We start from the raw sequence: 20016 nt of genomic DNA, 5'->3' as shown, positions 1-20016 counted from the left end.
AGTTCAAGCTCTCTCTCTCTCCATGTGTTTGATTTGGAGGTGAAACAAGGACATCCAACATGAGAACCTGCTGACCTCTGGAGTGGCCGTGCATTAACCAAACAATAAATACCTGCTGTAGACTTGTGTCTTCTATCATTTATTTATATATAAATACTAATAATCCAAAAAACAGTTTATTTTTTTATGTTATTCTTTACTTGTTAATATATATATATATATATATATATATATATATATATATATATAAATAAGACACATTTGGATTAAAATAATAAACATATATATATATATATATATATTTAAACACTTTTAAAATAAGACACATTTGGAGTATATTTTTAAAGAGAAAATCAGAGAAAAAGAAAATTTGCCAAGACTGCATTTATTTGATCACAATTCTATTTTTGAATATATTTTAAAATGTCATTAATTCCTGTGATTGCAAAGCTGAATTTTCAGCAGCATTAGGCATATGTGCTGATTAATATTTTTGCGAAAACTCTGAACTCTGGTTCTTTGATGAATCGAAAATTCTTTTATCGATCATTTATCAGAAATATTTTGTAATATCATACTTTACGGTCACGTTTGATCAATTTAACAAATCTTTGCTCATATTAGTTCTACAGACCCAAAGTTTGGAAACATTACTATTTTTAATGTTTTTGAAATATATATATATATATATATATATATATATATATATATATATATATATATATATATATATATATATATATATATATATATATATAATATATATTTATTTATAAATCTGACCCTAATGGCTTCTAAGTATGTAAAGATTTACAGTCAGTTTATAATGTTATGATGTTTTGACTCTATATTGTACGTTATGAACTTTTAGATTAAAGGGGATATTGAAAGTAATTTTTCTCATATATTAGGCTCAAAATTCTCACTTCAGTCTCACTTTAATTTCTATTAGCATAAAGAATGATAATTCCACAATTATAACAATTGTATATTAAAATTTTGTATAAACTGGCAAGTACAGTTACAGTATATCAACAACAGGTCTCTACTGAAGAACAAATCACACCATAGGACATACAATATTTATTTAGGAACACAAACAATGATAAGTTAATTATCAGGTAGTCCACAAATATTGTGGGAATGGTATCAATACAGTCAAACAGGGGAAAACATACATGGAAAACCATTTGGGAACAAGTGACCCCAAAAGAAAACCTTGTTGTAAATGGACAATAATACAAAGTAAATATTAAAATGACTGACAGCATTGCTTTTTGTAAATTGTTTTCATTAAATAAGAAATTAAACTCTTTTTCCCACCACCTCGGGCCAGAATTACAACTTGAATTGGAGTTCTCATCCTCTCTCTAAAACTGGAAATGAGACAGAATTCCCGAAAAGCATTCATGTAGAATTCCCCCCAAAAGCATGAAACTACAAAATATGATATACATATGAATACGTCATGCAAAGTGGCAAGTCTGCTTACAAACATGTTTTATAGTAGTCTGGTTTAATGTAGCTTTAGCGGCATTGATTTACTCTCCTCAGCTAAGAAACAACAGTCTGATAAACCAGCTAACCAGCTCCCCCAAAAACAGATTGAAATTAAACTAGGAGCCATGATTATAAAATATCCAGATCGTTCAGAATCAATTTTCAGTACAATCTTTGAGGACATCAGTGAGTTACTGCGTAATGGAAAAAGCAAAGCATCATGGAAAATCCGGTTCGAGTTCGAAAAAGGGTGTTCAACTAGTGAGATTCCCTGATTGGTTGAGTAGAGTCAGGTGACCAGTGAGGTACGAAAAAAGTCCCATTATCCAACGGGGAGAGAAAATGTAAGTCCGATACACAATGCTTGAGTGTGCAAGTCTCACACACTGTACACATGTACGCTTGCAATGAATACTAGTTAGTTAAAAAACGCAAAAACAGATCGCTAATCCACATGCAACGTCAACTCTCGTCTTAATAAAGAACACCAGATAAAAGAATAAAAAGTAAAATGTGAGAAAAGTTGCTGCCTTAGATGATAGACATCCATCTTTGAAAATACCAGAAATAATCCACGGGCGCAATGATCACAGTCCCATATACGTTAAACTACTCTTTTATAATAGAAAAGACTTGGTAAATTTCACTTGCTCTCTTTCTTAGTAATACAATGTGCGCTTGTTTCTTTATTTCTCTTATTACCTTCGTGTTGGCTTTCGCTCCTCTTCTGTAAATGTCCATGTTGCTTGGTTATTCTTGGTGTAGCTCTCTCCCCCTCCATGTCTGGTGAGTGAGAGAGAAAAAAATGACCCTCCCTTGACCCTCGCTCCGTGTAGTCCAGGCCCTCATCTCTCGGCCTCCATGGCGACGCTGGCCTTCTGTTCGGTTGCTGCTTGCTGGTTAACAGCTGAGGGCCAGCCTGGGGGCGGGTGGGCTTGTTGAGGGGAAGGCCCCTGAGTCCATAAGCCCTGCTGGTTGGGCACGGGTCCGGTCATGCCCCAGCTGACCGGAGGTGGAGGGGGCGAGGTGGCCATGCTGGGACTGCTGCTGCTGTTGAAGCTTTCCGAGGCTTTGAGTCGCGAGAACATGGTGAGGGCATCTGGGAAGTTTGGTGGCGTTGCGGGCGTGTTTGCAGGGGTACACATCTAAAAAAACAAAACAGATGAACAATCACAACTGTGTTATTGAATAATGCACATCATTTATCAAATTATTTATCATTTTCTATCACTTTTTGGTGTCAGTAAGATGTTTAATGTGTTTGAAAGACATCTCTTATGTTAACAATGGCTGTATTTATTTATTTGATCAAAATCATTACAATTAAAAGTAACTTTTGCTATTTTAATGTATGCTTTTTTAAAAGGGAATTCATTTCTGTGATGGCAAAGTTGAATTTTCAGCAGTTATTAGTTTTTTTTTATAAATAGAAAGTTAAAAAGAACAGAATTTCAAAATTCTGAACAGTAAAAAAAAAAACCTGAATTAGAGCAATAATTTTTTTTATATAGAATTTTTCTGTAACATTACAAATGTATTTACTGTCACTTTTTTATCAATTGAATAGGTCGTAGCTGAATAAAAGTATTAATTTCTTTCAAATTTTCCCTAGTAAAAGGTAATATATTTAAAATACATTTATTTCATTCTAAGCACAGTTCAAATCTGTTAATGTATTTACTGATATATCACTTGAGAAAAATTATAATTAAACTTTTTTGGAGTACTACTTGTGCACAATTCACATTTCATAATATTATAGGAACACGCCACTATTTTTGGAAAAAGGCTCATTTTCCAACTCCCCTAGAGTTAACCAGTTGAGATTTACCGTTTTTGAATCCATTGTGCACTAAGACCGACGGAAGATGAAAAGTTGCGATTTTCTATGCAGATACGGCTAGGAACTATACTCTCATTCTGGCGTAATAATCAAGGTAGAATGAGAGTATAGTTCCTAGCCATATCGGCCTAGAAAATCGCAACTTTTCATTTTCCGTCGGTCTTAGTATACGATGTAACTACAGAAGTGTCAAGTTTTAAATAGACAAAATATCGAAACTCTTTGGTCATTTTTGAGCGAGATGCTAACGGTCTAATCAGATTCAATGACTATGCTAAGCTGCAGGTAAAAGTTTTACTGCCAAACCTGGAGATCGATTGAATGGATGCAAAAATGGTAAACTTAACTGTTTAACTCTAGGGGAGTTGGAAACAATTTTCAAAAATATTGGCGTGTTCCTTTAAGCCTAAAATGTGTTTTAATGTCGCTACTGATGATTATTATATGATCTTTGAGTAATATCGTTCTTTAAATGTGAGATAGTTAAAGCATCCCTGAAGTATTCTTGCAATAGTCAAACCTAACAACAAAAAAAATTACATAAATATATTTATAGTTGGACTTGAGCACTACTTCCACACAAATAAAGTGCATTAAGTACAAAATTAGTTGTTCCAATTTAGCAGACTTTTAAGTATACCAGGTTACAACTGCAGGGTATTTTTATTAACTACATAAATATATTTGTATTATACTTAGTATGAAATAAATGTATTTCAAATGTATTTTGAAATAAATGTATTTCTTTTTCACTAGGGCTTACTGCCCTCAAACTTTTAAACAGTAGTTTAGCAGTTCGTCTTATTACATTTTAATTAAAATAAGTAAAAGTTAATCAAATCTTGCTCTCTCTAAAATCATTTTCATTGATTTCATGATTTTCCTCATGAACCCCTCATGTCAGTAAATTAGAATGTCATGGAAAAGTTCATTTATTTCAGTAATTCAACTTAAATTGTGAAACTACTGTATTAAATAAATTCAGTGCACACAGACTGAAGTAGTTTAAGTCTTTGGTTCTTTTAATTGTGATGATTTTAGCTCACATTTAACAAAAACCCACCAATTCTCAACAAATTAGAATATGGTGACATGCCAATCAGCTTATCAACTCAAAACACCTGCAAAGGTTTCCTGAGCCTTCAAAATGGTCTCTCAGTTTGGTTCACTAGGGTACACAATCATGGGGAAGACTGCTGATCTGACAGTTGTCCAGAAGACAATCATTGACACCCTTCACAAGGAGGGTAAGCCACAAACATTCATTGCCAAAAAAACTGGCTGTTCACAGAGTGCTGTATCCAAGCATGTTAACAGGAAGTTGAGTGGAAGGAAAAAGCATGGAAGAAAAAGATGCACAACCAACTAAGAAAACCACAGCCTTATGAGGATTGTCAAGCAAAATCGATTCAAGAATTTGGGTGAGCTTCACAAGGAATGGACTGAGGCTGGGGTCAAGGCATCAAGAGCCACCACACACAGACGTGTCAAGGAATTTGGCTACAGTTGTTGTATTCCTCTTGTTAAGCCACATACAACGTCGGAGGCGTCTTACCTGGGCTAAGGAGAAGAAGAACTGGACTGTTGCCCTGTGGTCCAAAGTCCTCTTTTCAGATGAGAGCAAGTTTTTGTATTTCATTTGAAACCAAGGTCCTAGAGTCTGGAGGAAGGGTGGAGAAGCTCATAGCTCAAGTTGCTTGAAGTCCAGTGTTAAGTTTCCACAGTCTGTGATGATTTGGGGTGCAATGTCATCTGCTGGTGTTGGTTCATTGTGTTTTTTGAAAAACCAAAGTCACTGCACCTGTTTACCAAGAAATTTTCGAGCACTTCATGCTTCCTTCTGCTGACCAGGTTTTTAAAGATGCTGATTTCATTTTCTAGCAGGATTTGGCACCTGCCCACACTGCCAAAAGCACCAAAAGTTGGTTAAATGACCATGGTGTTAGTGTGCTTTACTGGCCAGCAAACTCACCAGACCTTAACCCCATAAAGAATCTATGGGGTATTCTCAAGAAGAAAATGAGAAACAAGAGACCAAAAAATGCAGATGAGCTGAAGGCCACTGTCAAAGAAACCTGGGCTTTCATACCACTTCAGCAGTGCCACAAACTGATCACCTCCATGCCACGCCAAATTGAGGCATTAATTAAAGCAAAAGAAGCCCCTACCAAGTATTGAGTACATGTACAGTAAATGAACATACTTTCCAGAAGGCCAACAATTCACTGTTTTTTTTATTGAATATGTTTTTCTTATGAATTCTAATTTGTTGAGATAGTGAATTGGTGGGTTTTTGTTAAATGTGAGCCAAAATCATCACAATTAAAAGAACCAAAGACTTCAACTACTTCAGTCTGTGTGCATTAAATTTATTTAATACAGGAGTTTCACAATTTGAGTTGAATTACTGAAATAAATGAACTTTTCCATGACATTATAATTTATTGAGATGCCTCTGTATTTGTATCATATAGAGGCCTCTTTTCATAATCCAAGCAATTTCTAATAAATAAAAAGCAGGTCTTGTCTTTTACAGATTGCAAAAGAAAAATTAGAGATTTCAAATCATCTATAACATTCTACCTAATAAAACACATTTGAAACCATGACAAGCAGCTAAAACATTTTAGTGGCAAAATTAAATTCTGCCAAGTTGTCCCAGTAGATCACTCCAACATTCCCTCCCTTCCTTCACCTTCTCTCTGCCAGTTCAACTTCCTGTTTCTCATCTCTGCCCTGGCATCACCCGCTCTGCCTTCCTCTGTGTGCTGTTCAGCTTCTCCATTACTTCTGTGACCCCCCATTGTCCTCTCTGAACTCGTTGTCCTCTGTCCGCAGCAAATCGCACATTTACAGAGGTAGACAATAGGCCTCATGAGAGCACCCCCGCCATCCTGCGATGTTTTCAGCGGCAGGACAACATCACCAAAAATAAACAACATTTCAATGGTCGCCACAAATCTGCACAAGGCAGCAATCTGTGGGTTGAAGTAGGACTAATATGTTGGGAAAAATCTAAGAGATTTTGTCACTGAAAGCTAAATGAACAGACATCGTTACACTGGGATAATTCCTGGTGTGCCCTTGCACAGGTATGAGAAACATGTCCATATTGTTTTACTGCAGCATCCAGTCAGCAATCTTAAATACTGCCGCCTGCAACAACCACAATCACCCCATTGTGGCCAGTCAAAAGTCTCAAATGGACCTCCGTGTCCCTAGATGCCTTTAATTCACAAGAGTGTTCACAACAGGAAGTCTGAGGGATTAAAAAAACAGCTATGAAGCTGTTACACAGGCTTCAAATGGCAATGAGGAGGAGGGAAAAAATCCCTCGGTTTGGGAGAGTCGCACAAAATGGCATCCAGCAATACATCACCCAGCTGGACAGCTGCTGCAGATGTGGAGAAGACGACGGTCAGTGGCTTAACAAGGCCATCAAACCGAGAGCAAATGCATCTGCAGATCCTCCATAATTCAGAAACATTGACAAAGCGTGCTTCAAGAGGTGCGGTGTACATAACAAACATGCTCCGGCCGACAGCTGGGTTGCTGTGGAAATATTTTGGTTGTGAGGACAGATCTGTTGATTAAAAATGAGGTCAGAGTTGGCATAGAAAAACAGAACCTGCGGTGCACAGCATAGTCCACTTTGTTATACTTCCTTTTTGTTCGTTACATTTGATTTAATTGGAAACCTAGTGAATGTTTAAAACTATCTTTCTTTCTATCTATCTTTTCTAAACACACCTCTTGTCTTCCATTGGTTGGTCAAAAAGATAACCCTGCCCCAAACTCACTGCTGGTCTGGATTCTCAAACAAAGAATGTTTGGATAGCACTGCACAACGTAAAGGCTATAAAACAGGGCACAATTTACTGTGTTAATATAAAGGAATTTTCCATATTAATTTTTCACAGATATTTTACACATATTTTGAAGTATGCATTGCGTCATGTTGATTCTTTTTCTTACAGTGTACAAAATCAGAGTGTTTTTACTTTATAACCTACAAATGGCTTACTTGTCTCTTCATATTAAAGGGGTCATATGATGCGATTTCAAATTTTCCTTTCTCTTTGGAGTGTTACAAGCTCTTGGTGAATAAAGAAGATCTGTAAAGTTGCAAAGACTAAAGTCTCAAATCCAAAGAGAATTCTTTATGAAAGTTGAGACTCGTCCACGCCCCCCTGAAACGGCTCGTTCTAACACGCCCCCACATCTCTACGTCAGTATGTGGGAAGATTTGCATAATGCCGCCCAGATGTTCACGCAAAGAATGAAGGCGTACCTTGTATTCTCGCTGTAGTATTGTTGTTGCCACTGCCGCCATGTCGTATAGACTCTGTGTGTTTCATTGTGAAAGCGAAACTTATTTGTTTGGCCTTCCAAAAGAGGACAATATCCACTTCGTCATGCCTGGGGCTGATCCGTGCTGGTCGCTGAGGAAATACATCAACTTTGCACTGTGGATCGCTGAATCAGCTTTCACCTTGGATGAAAGCGGCGTCCACAACGCGGTCGTCACATGTGATTGCTGAAAGACCAATGTACGCTCCTTCATAGAATCCGCCTGCCGCACCATTCTCAAGCCGCCCGCCTCTTCTAACTCAAGCCGGCCGCAGCTCACTCTAGGCCTCCAGCCTCCGCTCACTCAAGGCTGCAGTGTGTGACGTGGTTTCATTGAGAAAAGCGAAACTACTTTTGCCTTCCAAAAGAACGCACAACTAGAAATCATGCTTATATCACGTTTATAATGGGTTTTATGTTTATGTCTTGTCTCTCCGGACCGACAAGTCAACACAATATGTTAAGAGGTGTAACATTTCCGTCACATGCTTGAGGCATTCGGCCAATCACAATGTGCTGGATAGTTGGCCAATCACAGCACACCTCGCTTTTCAGAGCAATGAGCCTTGTGAAAATCGATGCGTTTCAGAAGGCAGGGCATAGAGGAGAAACAATAATGTACAGTATGTGGAAAATAATGTGTTTCTTTAACCTTAAACCGCATAAACACATTTAATTACACCAAATACTCAAAATAATGTTCTTTTTAGCAGCATCATATGACCCCTTTAAATTAAAATCAGAAAAAGTATGAAAAAAAAATTCTACTTGTATCACCACATGCTTTTGAGTAGTTTCTTTGTTTTAAAACAAGACCAATAGTGTGACACTTTTTCAGCTGCCTTAGTTCCGGACGCATTTTTCTCAAAGGAATTTAAAAAAAAGTCTATAACCAAAAGCCATGAACCAAACCAGCCTGCTTCAAGGTAAACCACAAATTACAAGTTTTGAAAATCAGCCAAAAAACAAAGGTACAAGACCACAAGAAAGAATGGCAACTCCATTAAGCTTTGCAAATGGCATAGTTTAAAAACTGTTGTGTTCTAGAAGACATTAACAAAAAGGTCCAGATCTAATGTGGGACTAGGAAACAAACATTTTTTTGTGACTTCAAATTTGATATCCTTTAATGCCCATTTCCAACTAGAACCATAGCAAAAACATGTCACCAAGCACAGCATATAAGCCCTGCAGAGGCATCAGGGAAAAATAATTAGAGAGCATCAACCTTGTTCCCCTTTACTATTGTTCAATGAGCCAGACTGTTCCTATTCACAAACAAGCAGATTCTCCTAAATTGGAAATGGCTAGAAATATATAGCATAAAACAAAGGAAAGCTTTCAAATTCCTTTGAACTAAAACAGTGATGCAATTTACTGCTTCATGCTTAGCATGGAAGTTCTAGTACAACTGCTGTTTTGCATTCTTCATATGCATGTCTACATGACTCAGGGCTGGAATTATGGAGAGTGAACACACTGTGGCAGATGGTGCATGAAATATAATGATAAGGTTTGTAATGAGATAATTGACGGTTCACTGCAGCATTCCATTGTAACACAAACTGTATAACACTGCCTGATCTGCTGTACGTGTATCTGTGAGTCTCTGAGAGAAAGAGAGACGCTGCGAGTTGTCACCAAGCAGGCAGATAATGCCTTTAGGAGGTGCTTTGATTTTTATAACAGTAATTTGTAATCACATACTGCAGAGATTTTTTTGATCTCTGCACTCTATTATACTGACTTAATTTTTTACACATTTTATGTGTGAAAATGTGTGTGTGTGTGTGTGTGTAGATTTAAGTGTTTAAACATATCAAAAAATCACCCATCACAACAATTCATTATCAACAACATTATAACAACACAAAAGAATTACAAAACAAAAAAACAATAAACAATTATCTACAAAAAAAAAGATTTTCACAAACAAACAAACAAGACTTGATTTATAATGGTGTGTATGTTAAAATCATGGACACGATGGCTAATATTGGCTGCAGTTTCCTCTGCCAAGTGATTGTGCAGTGATCGTGAACCAGCAAAAGTTGCTCAGTCAGAACAGTTTAAATGTCGTCCAACTGAAAGACATCTTGGAGAGTTATGACTGCTGTCCAAGAGCATTTTTTTGTGATTAAACAGAAGTAGTGTCATGGTCAAAGTTTTGTTTATTTATGGGTATTGTGTGTGTGTATATATTGATTTAGTTCATCTCTTTCTCCCGAGGCTGAGCTCCGCCCCCAAACACCTGCATCTTGTTGAGCAAGGACGCTTTGTACTAAATTATGAGGTGGAAGTTGTGCTTGTGTTGGTGGCTCTCCCTGTTCCAGCGCATGTCCACCACAGTCCACTTCCACGCTCTTTTGACTCGCACTTGTTGAGAAGCTCCTGCTGTCCAGCCATCGATGATGGAGAGCATCCAGTGAGCTTCGTGCACATTATGTTGTACAGCTAGCCACTGATAAGTGGTGCTCTTTCTTTTTCTGTGTTTCTTCTGATGTTTTTTTAATGTTTCTGTTGATCTGTGTTTTTTTTGTTTATTGGATGCATATTGATTTATTTTGTTTTAGTTTCATTGATTTAACTCCTTATTCTATCAGCTGTTTGTTAATTAATGTGGCTCGTAAGCTGTTTGGCCATATATGGTTAAATATTGTTTAATATATGGTTAAATTGATCTCTTGGCTTGTGCGTCCCCTTTCCTGATCGAGTCTTTTAAAAGTGGGGTTTGTAAAATAAATGGGGGCTCGTCCAGGATCATGATTACATAATGATTGTTGTGGGTTCCCGAGAGTTCGTTCGTAGTTCATTTGTTGCGGTGTGAGCGGATTTGTTTTTGTTCGACGAATTCTCTGGTTAGTTAGCAGGCCTGTGCCTAGCGCCAGTTCTGGCTACGGTTTACTATTTGTTGTTTTTGTTTATTATTTTATTTTGTTATTTTTGGAGGTATTCATGGGGAGAGAGTAATCGCTTAATTGGTACCCTCTGAAGACTAGGAGAGAATGAAGATTTTTGGGTAGGTAGGTAGTACCGGAGTGTCCTTTTCCTTATGTGCTCACAGTTTTTGTTTAGGTTAATATGGCAATGTTTGATTTAAATCATTCCATAGATCAACCTAGTATTGAGGGGCTAGAGGTGTGTCGGAAAAATGATTTACTTCTGATTGCTCAGCACTATGAAATTTCAAGGTTACGGACTATCCTTCCTTGAAGGAGCTTATGTTGATTGAGGAATTTAAAAACTGTGTTCCCGAATGTACTGCGCTGTACCTGAATGAACAGAAAGTTAGCACTTTGCAGCAGGCGCTGTATTAGCAGATGAGTATACCTTAATGCACAAGACAGTGTTTGTTAAGCGTGCGAGTGATGCTGGTAGATTGGAGAAGGAAAATGAAAGTTCCCTTGATTGTAAAACTAAATGGGTAAAACTGTACCTTCCAGTATAAAATCCCGAAAAGAATGTTGCTATTGTCATAAAATGGGACATGTGATGGCTGAGTGTCAAAGTTTCAAATGAAAACAAGAGCGACAAGAATCTTTGTCTGTTCAGCCTCGAGGTTCTGTCTTGGTAAAAACTCTCCCTTCGCTTTGTTCTACTTCTGCTCCTGATCCCTGTTTTCAGGCTTTTGTATTCGTGGATTTGTGTCATTGAACGATGGTGCAAAAGGTAAACCAGTGTGAATTTTGCGTGACACTGGGGATCTCAGTCCTTTATATTGTTGAACACTTTAGATTTTTGTGGGAATTCTGCATGTGAAACTAGCACAATTGTAAAGGGAATTGAAATGGGGTTTGTAATCGTTCCTCTTCATCACGAATGGGTGACTTCTGAATTGGCATCTGGATGTTTTAAGGTTGCAGTTCGTTCATCTTTACCTGTGAAAGGAGTTGACTTCATCATGGGGAATGATATTGCTGGTAAGTCATGCCGGCTGTACATGTGACGAATGCTCCATGTATTGAGGTGCAGTCTGATTTACTTGCTAAAACTTTGCCAGAGGTTTCATCAAAAAAATATTCTAAAACACTATCACAAACAATACAAAACTATTCAGTTTGATTCCGGAATTAATAAGACCTATAATAGGGTGCTCCAGCATTTCTCCCGAGTCTGTGGATACGGTTCAAATGGCTCCTTGTCTCCCTGTTTGTTTTGACCTTGTTACTGATATATTAATATCATGTGAAGCCTCGAGTTATGCGCAGAAAAACGACCCGACCCTAGAGAAGTGTTGTATGAGTGCCTGGAAGATTTCATTCTCACCGTGTAATCATCAGTTTTATTGGAAAGATGCAGTGTTAATGCGTAAATGGAGTGGTACACCAAGCGCTGCGCAGACGGATGATTGGAATGTGGTGCATCAAATTGTTGTCCCTTCGAAATTCCGACAGCCTGTGTTAAGCTTGGCTCATGGTCATCCTTGGTCTTGACACCTCGGAATTAATAAGACCTATAATAGGGTGCTCCAGCATTTCTTTTGGCCAGGGTTAAAATCTGATGTCGCCAAGTATTGTAAAACCTACCACATTTGCCAGGTTGGGGGGAAGCCTAAATAGGTAGTGCCACCTGCCCCTCTCTGTCCTATACCTGCCATGGGCGAACCGTTTGAACGCGTTTTTGTGGATTGTGTGGGTCCACTTCCTCGGGTTAAGTCAGGTTGTCAGTATTTGTTGACGATCATGTGCGCAGCTACGCGATTCCTTTAAGAAATATAACGGCAAAATCTGTAACAAAAGCCATTACAAAGTTTTTTACAACTTTTGTGTTACCGAAGGCTGTTCAAACCGATCAGGGTTCAAATTTCCTGTCTCATGCATTCCGTAATTCTGCACTCCATAAATATTGCATCGAGACTGGAAACGAATGGGATGAGGGAGTTCCCTTTGTGTTATTTGCGGTGCGCGAAGCGGGACAGGATTCGTTGGGGTTTAGTCCTTCTGAATTAGTGTTTGGCCATAACGTTCGTGGTTCTTTAAAAATGTTGAAGGAGGAATTTCTCAGCACAGGTTCTTCGAAAAGACGAATGTTCTTGATCTAGTCTCTCGTATTCGTGAGCGGTTACACGTACTTTGGCCAAGGAAGCTCTCACTTTCTCTCAGACGAAAATGAAATGACGCTTTGATCAGAAGGCAGTAATTTTCTGCCAGGAGAGAAAGTTTTGGTATTAATCCCTACCCCTGGGTCTGCTCTTACTGCACAATTTTATGGTCCCTACGTGATTAAAGGTAAAGTAAGTGAGACGGATTACATAATTCATACTCCAGAACGGAGAAGAAAAACTCGTTTATGTCATGCGAATATGTTAAAACCGTATCTGTGCCGTGCTAAAGTTAAGGACGATACTGTTAACATTTCCGTAGGTGACTCAGCGACTGAGTTAAAGGAGTGCGCTTTGTTGTTAACTTATACCGAGGATGTGGATGATAGATTTAATGTGTCAATGTTAGTCTTAAGTGGTGGTTGTTTGAAAAACTCTGAGGTTTTATTAACTCTTCCTTCTCAACTTTTTTATTTGTCCAAAGAACAGCAGCAGGGTTTTCCTAACTTATTTAATGACGTTCCACTTTGGTCATTGTGCATGATATCAATGTTGGTAGTGCATTGCCAACATGCATCTCGTTGTCCGGTAAGTAAGAGGGAGGCAATGAAGTGTGAAGTGGCCTATCTTTTGCAAAATGGCTTTGCTTGGTTTTTGCATGGATTTTCGAAATATTAATTTCGTTACTACGCCTGATGCTTTTCTGTTACCACGCATTGATGATTTTTATCGATAGTCTCGGGGTCCCTCACATTAAATCTCAAAAAGAGTTTGCTAAAGCTTCGGTCACCTATTTGGGAAAACAGGTGGGAAATGGTCAGGTAAGGCCACTGAATGGGAAAATAGTTGCTGTCCTTGAGTATCCGATACCTACTACGAGGCGGGAGCTGTGTAGATTTCTTGGAATGGTGGGATACTACTGGTGTTTCTGCAAGAATTTTTCAAGTGTTGTTGCTACTTTGACTTGATTGTGTAGTCTGAAAGTTGGAAAAAATTTTTAGTTGGACTAATGACTGTCAACAGGCATTTTTGTCTGCAAAATCCCTTCTTTGCAGTGCTCCTGTCCTCTCTGCTCCGGAGGTGTCCTGTGTGTTCCAACTGGAGGTGGATGTAAGTGCTGTTGGAGCAGGAGCTGTCCTTCTACAGGAGGGTGCTGATGAAGTAGCTCACGCTGTTTCGTACTTCTCTTCTAAGTTTAACAGTCATCAGTTAAATTATTCAACCACTGAGAAGGAAACTTTAGAACTCTTACTGGCATTACGACATTTCGATGTTTATGTTGGGGGCAATATGTTTCCTGTTACGGTCCATACGGACCATAATCCATTAGTTTTTCTGAGTAAAATGTACAACCATAACCAATGCTTGATGCGATGGGCATTAATGGTGCAACCGTATAATCTAGAAATTCATCATAAAAGGGGATCTGAGAATGTGGTGGCTAATGCCTTATCACAGGGTTAAGCTCTGATATTTCGAACCAGTTTTATTCCCTCATTCCTCCAAAAGGATAAAAGTGGAAAGGGAGAAAACTGCTATTTCCAGGGGGAGAAGTGAAACGGTCAAAGTTTTGTTTATTTATGGGTATTGTGTGTGTGTGTATTGATTTAGTTCATCTATTTGTCCCGAGGTTGAGCTCCGCCCCTAAACACCTGCATCTTGTTGAGCAAGGACGCTTTGGACTAAATAGAAGTCTGAAGTTGTGCTTGTGTTGGTGGCTCTCCCTGTTCCAGCACGTGTCTGCAACAATCACTTCCACGCTCTTTTGACTCGCACTTGTTGAGAAGCTGCTGCCATCCAGCCATCGATGATGGAGAGCATCCAGTGAGCTTCGTGCACGTCCTGTTGTCCAGCTAGCTGCTGATAAGCGGTGCTCTTTCTTTTTCTGTGCTTCTTCTGATGTTTTTTTTAATGTTTCTGATGATCTATGTTTTGTTTGTTTATTGGATGCATATTGATTTATCTTGCTTTAGTTTCATTGATTTCCTCATTCTATCAGCTGTTTGCTGATGCGGCTCGTAAGCTGTTTGGCCATTAATAAATGGTTAAATTGATCTGTTGGCTTGTGTGTCATTTTATATTGCTTACCCCCTCCCTGATCGAGTCTTTTAAAAGTGGGGTTCGTAAAAGTAGCGACAAATCTTTTCTTCTGTATTGTGAGATACATCAGAGTGTAACAGCTTATTAAAAAAGAAAAAAATGCAGGGCTGGGAACTGGATCTATGCATCATTTGATTGGATTTTGAGGTGCTAGCATTGCACTCAATATGAGTTTTCATAATTGGGAGGTTGAGGTCAGAAAATGTAAAAAATTAAGCATATCCATATATGAATTGTTCATAATAAGATTTATAACATGCATTTGGAAAATAGGGCGAATACTATAAAAACTGTAAAAACAGTGATTGCTAAATTAGCATTCACACCATACTATAAGTATGCACTGCATGTTGTCAATTGCTTTAAATGCTCCAGCAGCTCTTTAAAGCCGGGAGGATTCTGAATGGCTGTCAGTGATTTTATTGTACATCAGCTGGAAAAACTTTTGAAAATTGGTTCCAACAATTTCATTTTTCTGTGCCATTAACACTATAGCTGTGTTGTGAACATGCAGCTCACAGAATAAGAATGATTATTAAAATTTTAGTTATAGTTATTGTCCTTGGTGTGAATGGGCCTTAAATACTTTAACATACATTGTCAGACGTCATATATAACTGGTTGAATTAAACATTTCTCCTCTTTTTTTTTTTTTTTCCAGATACTACACAAACGGTTAGTCTGCTAGCTGATACCGTGGCATTAAATAAGCATACAGTTTTATCCAAAGTGACTTGATGAACATCACAAGCAATTTACCATTCAAAAGACAATTCACAGTTCTGCACTGATAAGCTTCAAGAGTATGTCAGCACAAATCTAGCTTAGAGGAAAAAAAAAAAGAGAAAATCATTTTTAGGAAATGCTTTTGACTCTGGTTGTGATTTCAGTGAAATTCTCACAAATTCGCCTGCTTTCCTAGCATTGCTTCCAAGGAGTTATCGGAAAGGCTATTTTGATTATAGAAGAACATGATGTTATATGCTTTTGAACAGATGTTACAAACGGTTACCTTTGGGGTTTGAATTCTGCTGGGGGCTAAAATCATCTACCAGCCAGGGCAATCTGTGCCATGCTAACCAGTTAAACCCATGTGCATTACACGTTACTTCACACTCACTGCATACTGGGAAACATTGCTTGTAAATGTGGTTTACTCTTTCTGGCTCCAACCACGACATCAACTCAAGGCCAAATACTGAAATATAATCATTGTTTCAAAATGAAATACTTTGTATACACTGCCTTTGATGAGACATTCCGGTGTTTCTGAACTTCTCAGCCTGTATTTTGTCCTTAGAATGTTCCACACAGATTGTTCCACTTCCACAATTCACAGCCTTGACAAGAGAGATCTTCGGCTCGTTTTTATAGGCTACAGAGAGTGTAAGGCCATCAAGATAAGGAGCTTCACTCCATGATCCTTTTAATCAAACTGTCAGTTAACTGCAATAAAGTCCTGTCATTACTCTAACCTTTCCCCAACCCTCTCTGTAAGGTGCAGGGAATTCAGCTGTATCTGAGAATTTAAAAACTGCCATCTCTTTCTTAGGTCACACCCAGAAACAAACCACAGTTAAAGTTACCAGAATTTGTGCCCCTCCTTCTCAGCCCCAATGCCAGGAAAAGTGACTTTTCTACCCTTTGTGTGTTAAATCCTGTTTAACCAGAGGATAACTGGCCATCTTACTAAGGCCATTCTTTTTACTTTGGCAGGGACTGCATGGTCAAAGCTTCACTGGACAGAATACAAGAATTCCTTGGGCCAAAAAATAATTTCTCAAAATGTGGAAATTTTGCTCAGTATAAACCATTATTCTTTGGTAATGAAAATTAAGTATGATGTCTAATGATTTTTTACTAAATTAGACTAAAATCACACCTTTTTTATAAAAACTACTGTAATATAATAGCCAATAATTCAATATTGAATGGACAAAGTATAATTGTTGTCTTGATTTGCATGTGTCCAGAGTGTATTCTGTCACTATAAGCAATACATGTATTTATCTGAAAGGACAAAATCCAGAATATGCATCCTTTTTTTGTCTTACTTTCTAACTAAACTGAAGGTGAGCAATTTTAGTGTGCATTAATTTTTTTTTCAGTTTCAGAACCTAGATTTCATTATAAAATTCATAATCAAGTTGGAAAGAGCCTTTTCTGTGTGATACCCAAATTTCTGTTAAAGCATGATCTCAATCCTTAATGATATGCCCGTTCACAACAATTATTTCCTATTAATATACCTTTAATAGTAAAATGAACGCCAGCTCATAAAGATGTTAAGCTCCAGGGAGGCCTTTAATTATGACTGTGATGTTGTGCTTTAAAAATAAATTATAAAGGAACAGTTCACCCAAAAATAAAAATTCTCATGCTGAGTAAATGATTTTATGATCAAAGATTACAGTCACCATCAGTTATTCTTTTCCAACAGCCAACAGATTCTGAAATCTGTTTCATCAGGAACCCTCCAAACAAAATTGTACACTAAACCAATGAAGTAAGCACACTAGTCTGCTGATTTTTTCATGCACGTATGACTTCACTGTCAATCAGAATAAATGTGCTAGTGCAGGGGAAATTGTAGTGCAAACTCAATTAGGACTGCATAACTAATAACATTAGTAAGTGTTGGCAGCTATGCATGCAACACAATCACACCTCTGCTTCTTGTGCTTTCACCTGGATCTATTTAAACTGTGATGCAGTGGGCAAACTATCCTGTGTTCAGCGATGAACAATTATCTGTAGATACTTTTTTGCTTCGGCAAAACCATTTATGGCCCATATACTCACATCAATAAACCTCAAACAGACACAAACATTTTATCAACATCAATATCAAATGACTTAACAAAAAAAAATAAATAATAATAATTCTAAACTGACACAATAAGCATAAAAAAATAAATAATAATAAACAAATAATAATAATAAATAAATAAATTCCTACTGTTTTGACATTTTTCTAGACATATATGATTAGCTTTGAATTTTTTAAAATTATTTTGGTTTCAGACAGATTCACTAATGAATGTTTTACAGACTCATTGAAAATAACTGACTCCAAAGAATAAATCACCCACAATTCACAACAGCATTATCTACGAGATTAAATATATTAGCAAATAATAACTGTAAAAACTCTTCACTATAGAAATTTCCATCACTTCCAAAATGTTCATGACTTTTTTTTTTAAGTCTGAATAACACAATTTTAATAGTTTACACAAATTAATGAAAAAGAATTAAAGAAAACTAAAGCATAACATAACAACAAGCATTTATGAATTTTACAAATTAATGTTAATTTCAACATTTACTTATACATCATTAAAATCAAAAGTTGTGTGTATTTACATTATTTACTGGACCTGAGCTAACATGAACTAACAATGAACAGTTGTATTTATTAAGTAATGCTAACAAAGATTACTAAATATTGTAACAAATCAATTGCAAATTGTTAGTTATAGTTTTCCATTAATTAAAATGAACTAATGGGATCTTATTGTAAAGTGTTACGGATATGCCCAGGTTTTTCATAAAAGTGGAAAACAAGTGACAGTGGGATATTCCAGAACTCCATCATCATTATGCACATACCGTGTACCTCTTTTTCATAAAGGAATTATTACATGTTCAAGAAGAGACTAGCTTATTGCTTGACCAGTGGTAACCCACATTCGTGATACTTTAACCTTGCGGCCATTATTTCTTTTTATTTATACTGCAACAATGAAATACTGCCTACCTCGGCACACTACAGACACTACGGCTACAGCTTTACATGTGTGTGTGTGTGTGTGTTTATTTCTGGAAGCCCCGTCTCTCCGCAACATGGCCGACACTACGGCTACTGCTTTACATTGTTATTGTTTCAGCCACGATGTAAACGGAGCACGCATAGTCACATAACACACACATGTAATAGAAAAAAAAGTTACATTTAATAAACATTTATAAACAGAAATTACGGCTTTCATACTCACCATTTGATGATGGTGACCGTAAGGGATATTTGTCTCTTGAAAGAAGGCACTAAGGGCTGTCTGTGAGTGAGAGATCATAACACAGCATTACCTCACATGCTATATATTAATAATATTCAAACATATTTATACCTCGCTAGACTGAAAAACTGTCGGAGTTTCACTTATTTTTGAGAGCTGAGAATGGCTGCAGGATTTAGGCTGATCTAAATGAAAAATGAAAAATGAAAGCACAACATTGTATCAGTGTTGAGCTCTGCAGGAGTGTAATCTGTCAGCGGTCATTATCGTTGTATAATAGCATGGGAAGCTAGTACAGTGTGGCATGGGGAAGGATTATAGTATTTAATCTGGAATAATCTCTAATTGGATAGTAGCCTGTCTCTGATGATCTTTTCGCAATTGTTATACTATAGAGATGCATTTGCGTGCCGTTTTATTCCAAAATAATGCACATGCAGACGGCATTAATAGATTTTAAATGCACAAGAAGGGGACACTAAAACGTTTCGGTCTTTGTTATTATTCATTATTAAGCAATGGCAACCAGACACGCGACAGACAGAGAATGCAATGCATCACATAAACAATGCACTAGCGTAGGCATGCATATAGTGTGCTCTCCATTGCGCTTACCTCAAACTGCCAATGTGCCGCTTGCAAAAGCTGTTTCGCTTGGTCTGCGGCACATCCAGCTGTCAGGACGAACTGGTTTATCATAACTTGATGTTTGAGTTCATCCATATTCGCTGGTGTTTCTTTCCACGCCACGAACAATAGTGTTTTACCCGGGACTGGAATTTTGAGATTTAGTCTCTCCGCTTCTCTCTTTCAGTCGTCCACCATTACAGCCGGTTGAACAAACACAAATATTTACTGTAGGAGCGCTGGTGTAACGAGCGCCAGATGATTGACAGCATGATGCAGCCAATCAGAGCGGAGCGGAGGTCATGGGAATTGTATGCGTCGGGATTCCACGTTTGTTGTGTTTCTGATGACACTGCATTAGCTGGATGTATATGTTGAAGCGCTCCAGACCGATGCTGACGATTTTGCTTATACAATTTGACAATATCCAATTCTAAAGAAAGAAAAGGGAGATATAAACTACGCGACAAGGATAAGAGTGTGTGTTTAAGTTGCTCTTTAAACGCCGAAACTACATATCCCGCCATGCAACGCTT

The 20016-nt window shown here is 37.6% G+C and overlaps 1 protein-coding gene across 1 annotated transcript; it reads right to left on the bottom strand.

The window, feature by feature from the left end:
- Positions 1-2199: 2199 nt before the first annotated feature.
- Positions 2200-19747, bottom strand: LOC109107293 (UBA-like domain-containing protein 1). The gene is made up of 3 exons (XM_019120568.2): positions 19469-19747; positions 18833-18892; positions 2200-2645 (listed from the first exon to the last, which is right to left on the bottom strand). The coding sequence occupies exons 1-3, from the start codon at positions 19574-19576 to the stop codon at positions 2346-2348; spliced, it is 468 nt and encodes a 155-aa protein (XP_018976113.1). The 5' UTR covers positions 19577-19747; the 3' UTR covers positions 2200-2345.
- Positions 19748-20016: the final 269 nt, after the last annotated feature.

Source organism: Cyprinus carpio, chromosome B12 (genome assembly GCF_018340385.1).
Source record: "Cyprinus carpio isolate SPL01 chromosome B12, ASM1834038v1, whole genome shotgun sequence".
Taxonomy (NCBI): domain Eukaryota; kingdom Metazoa; phylum Chordata; class Actinopteri; order Cypriniformes; family Cyprinidae; genus Cyprinus; species Cyprinus carpio.
The sequence above is the reverse complement of the archived record's forward strand: the minus strand, read 5'-3'. Positions and strand labels throughout refer to the sequence as shown.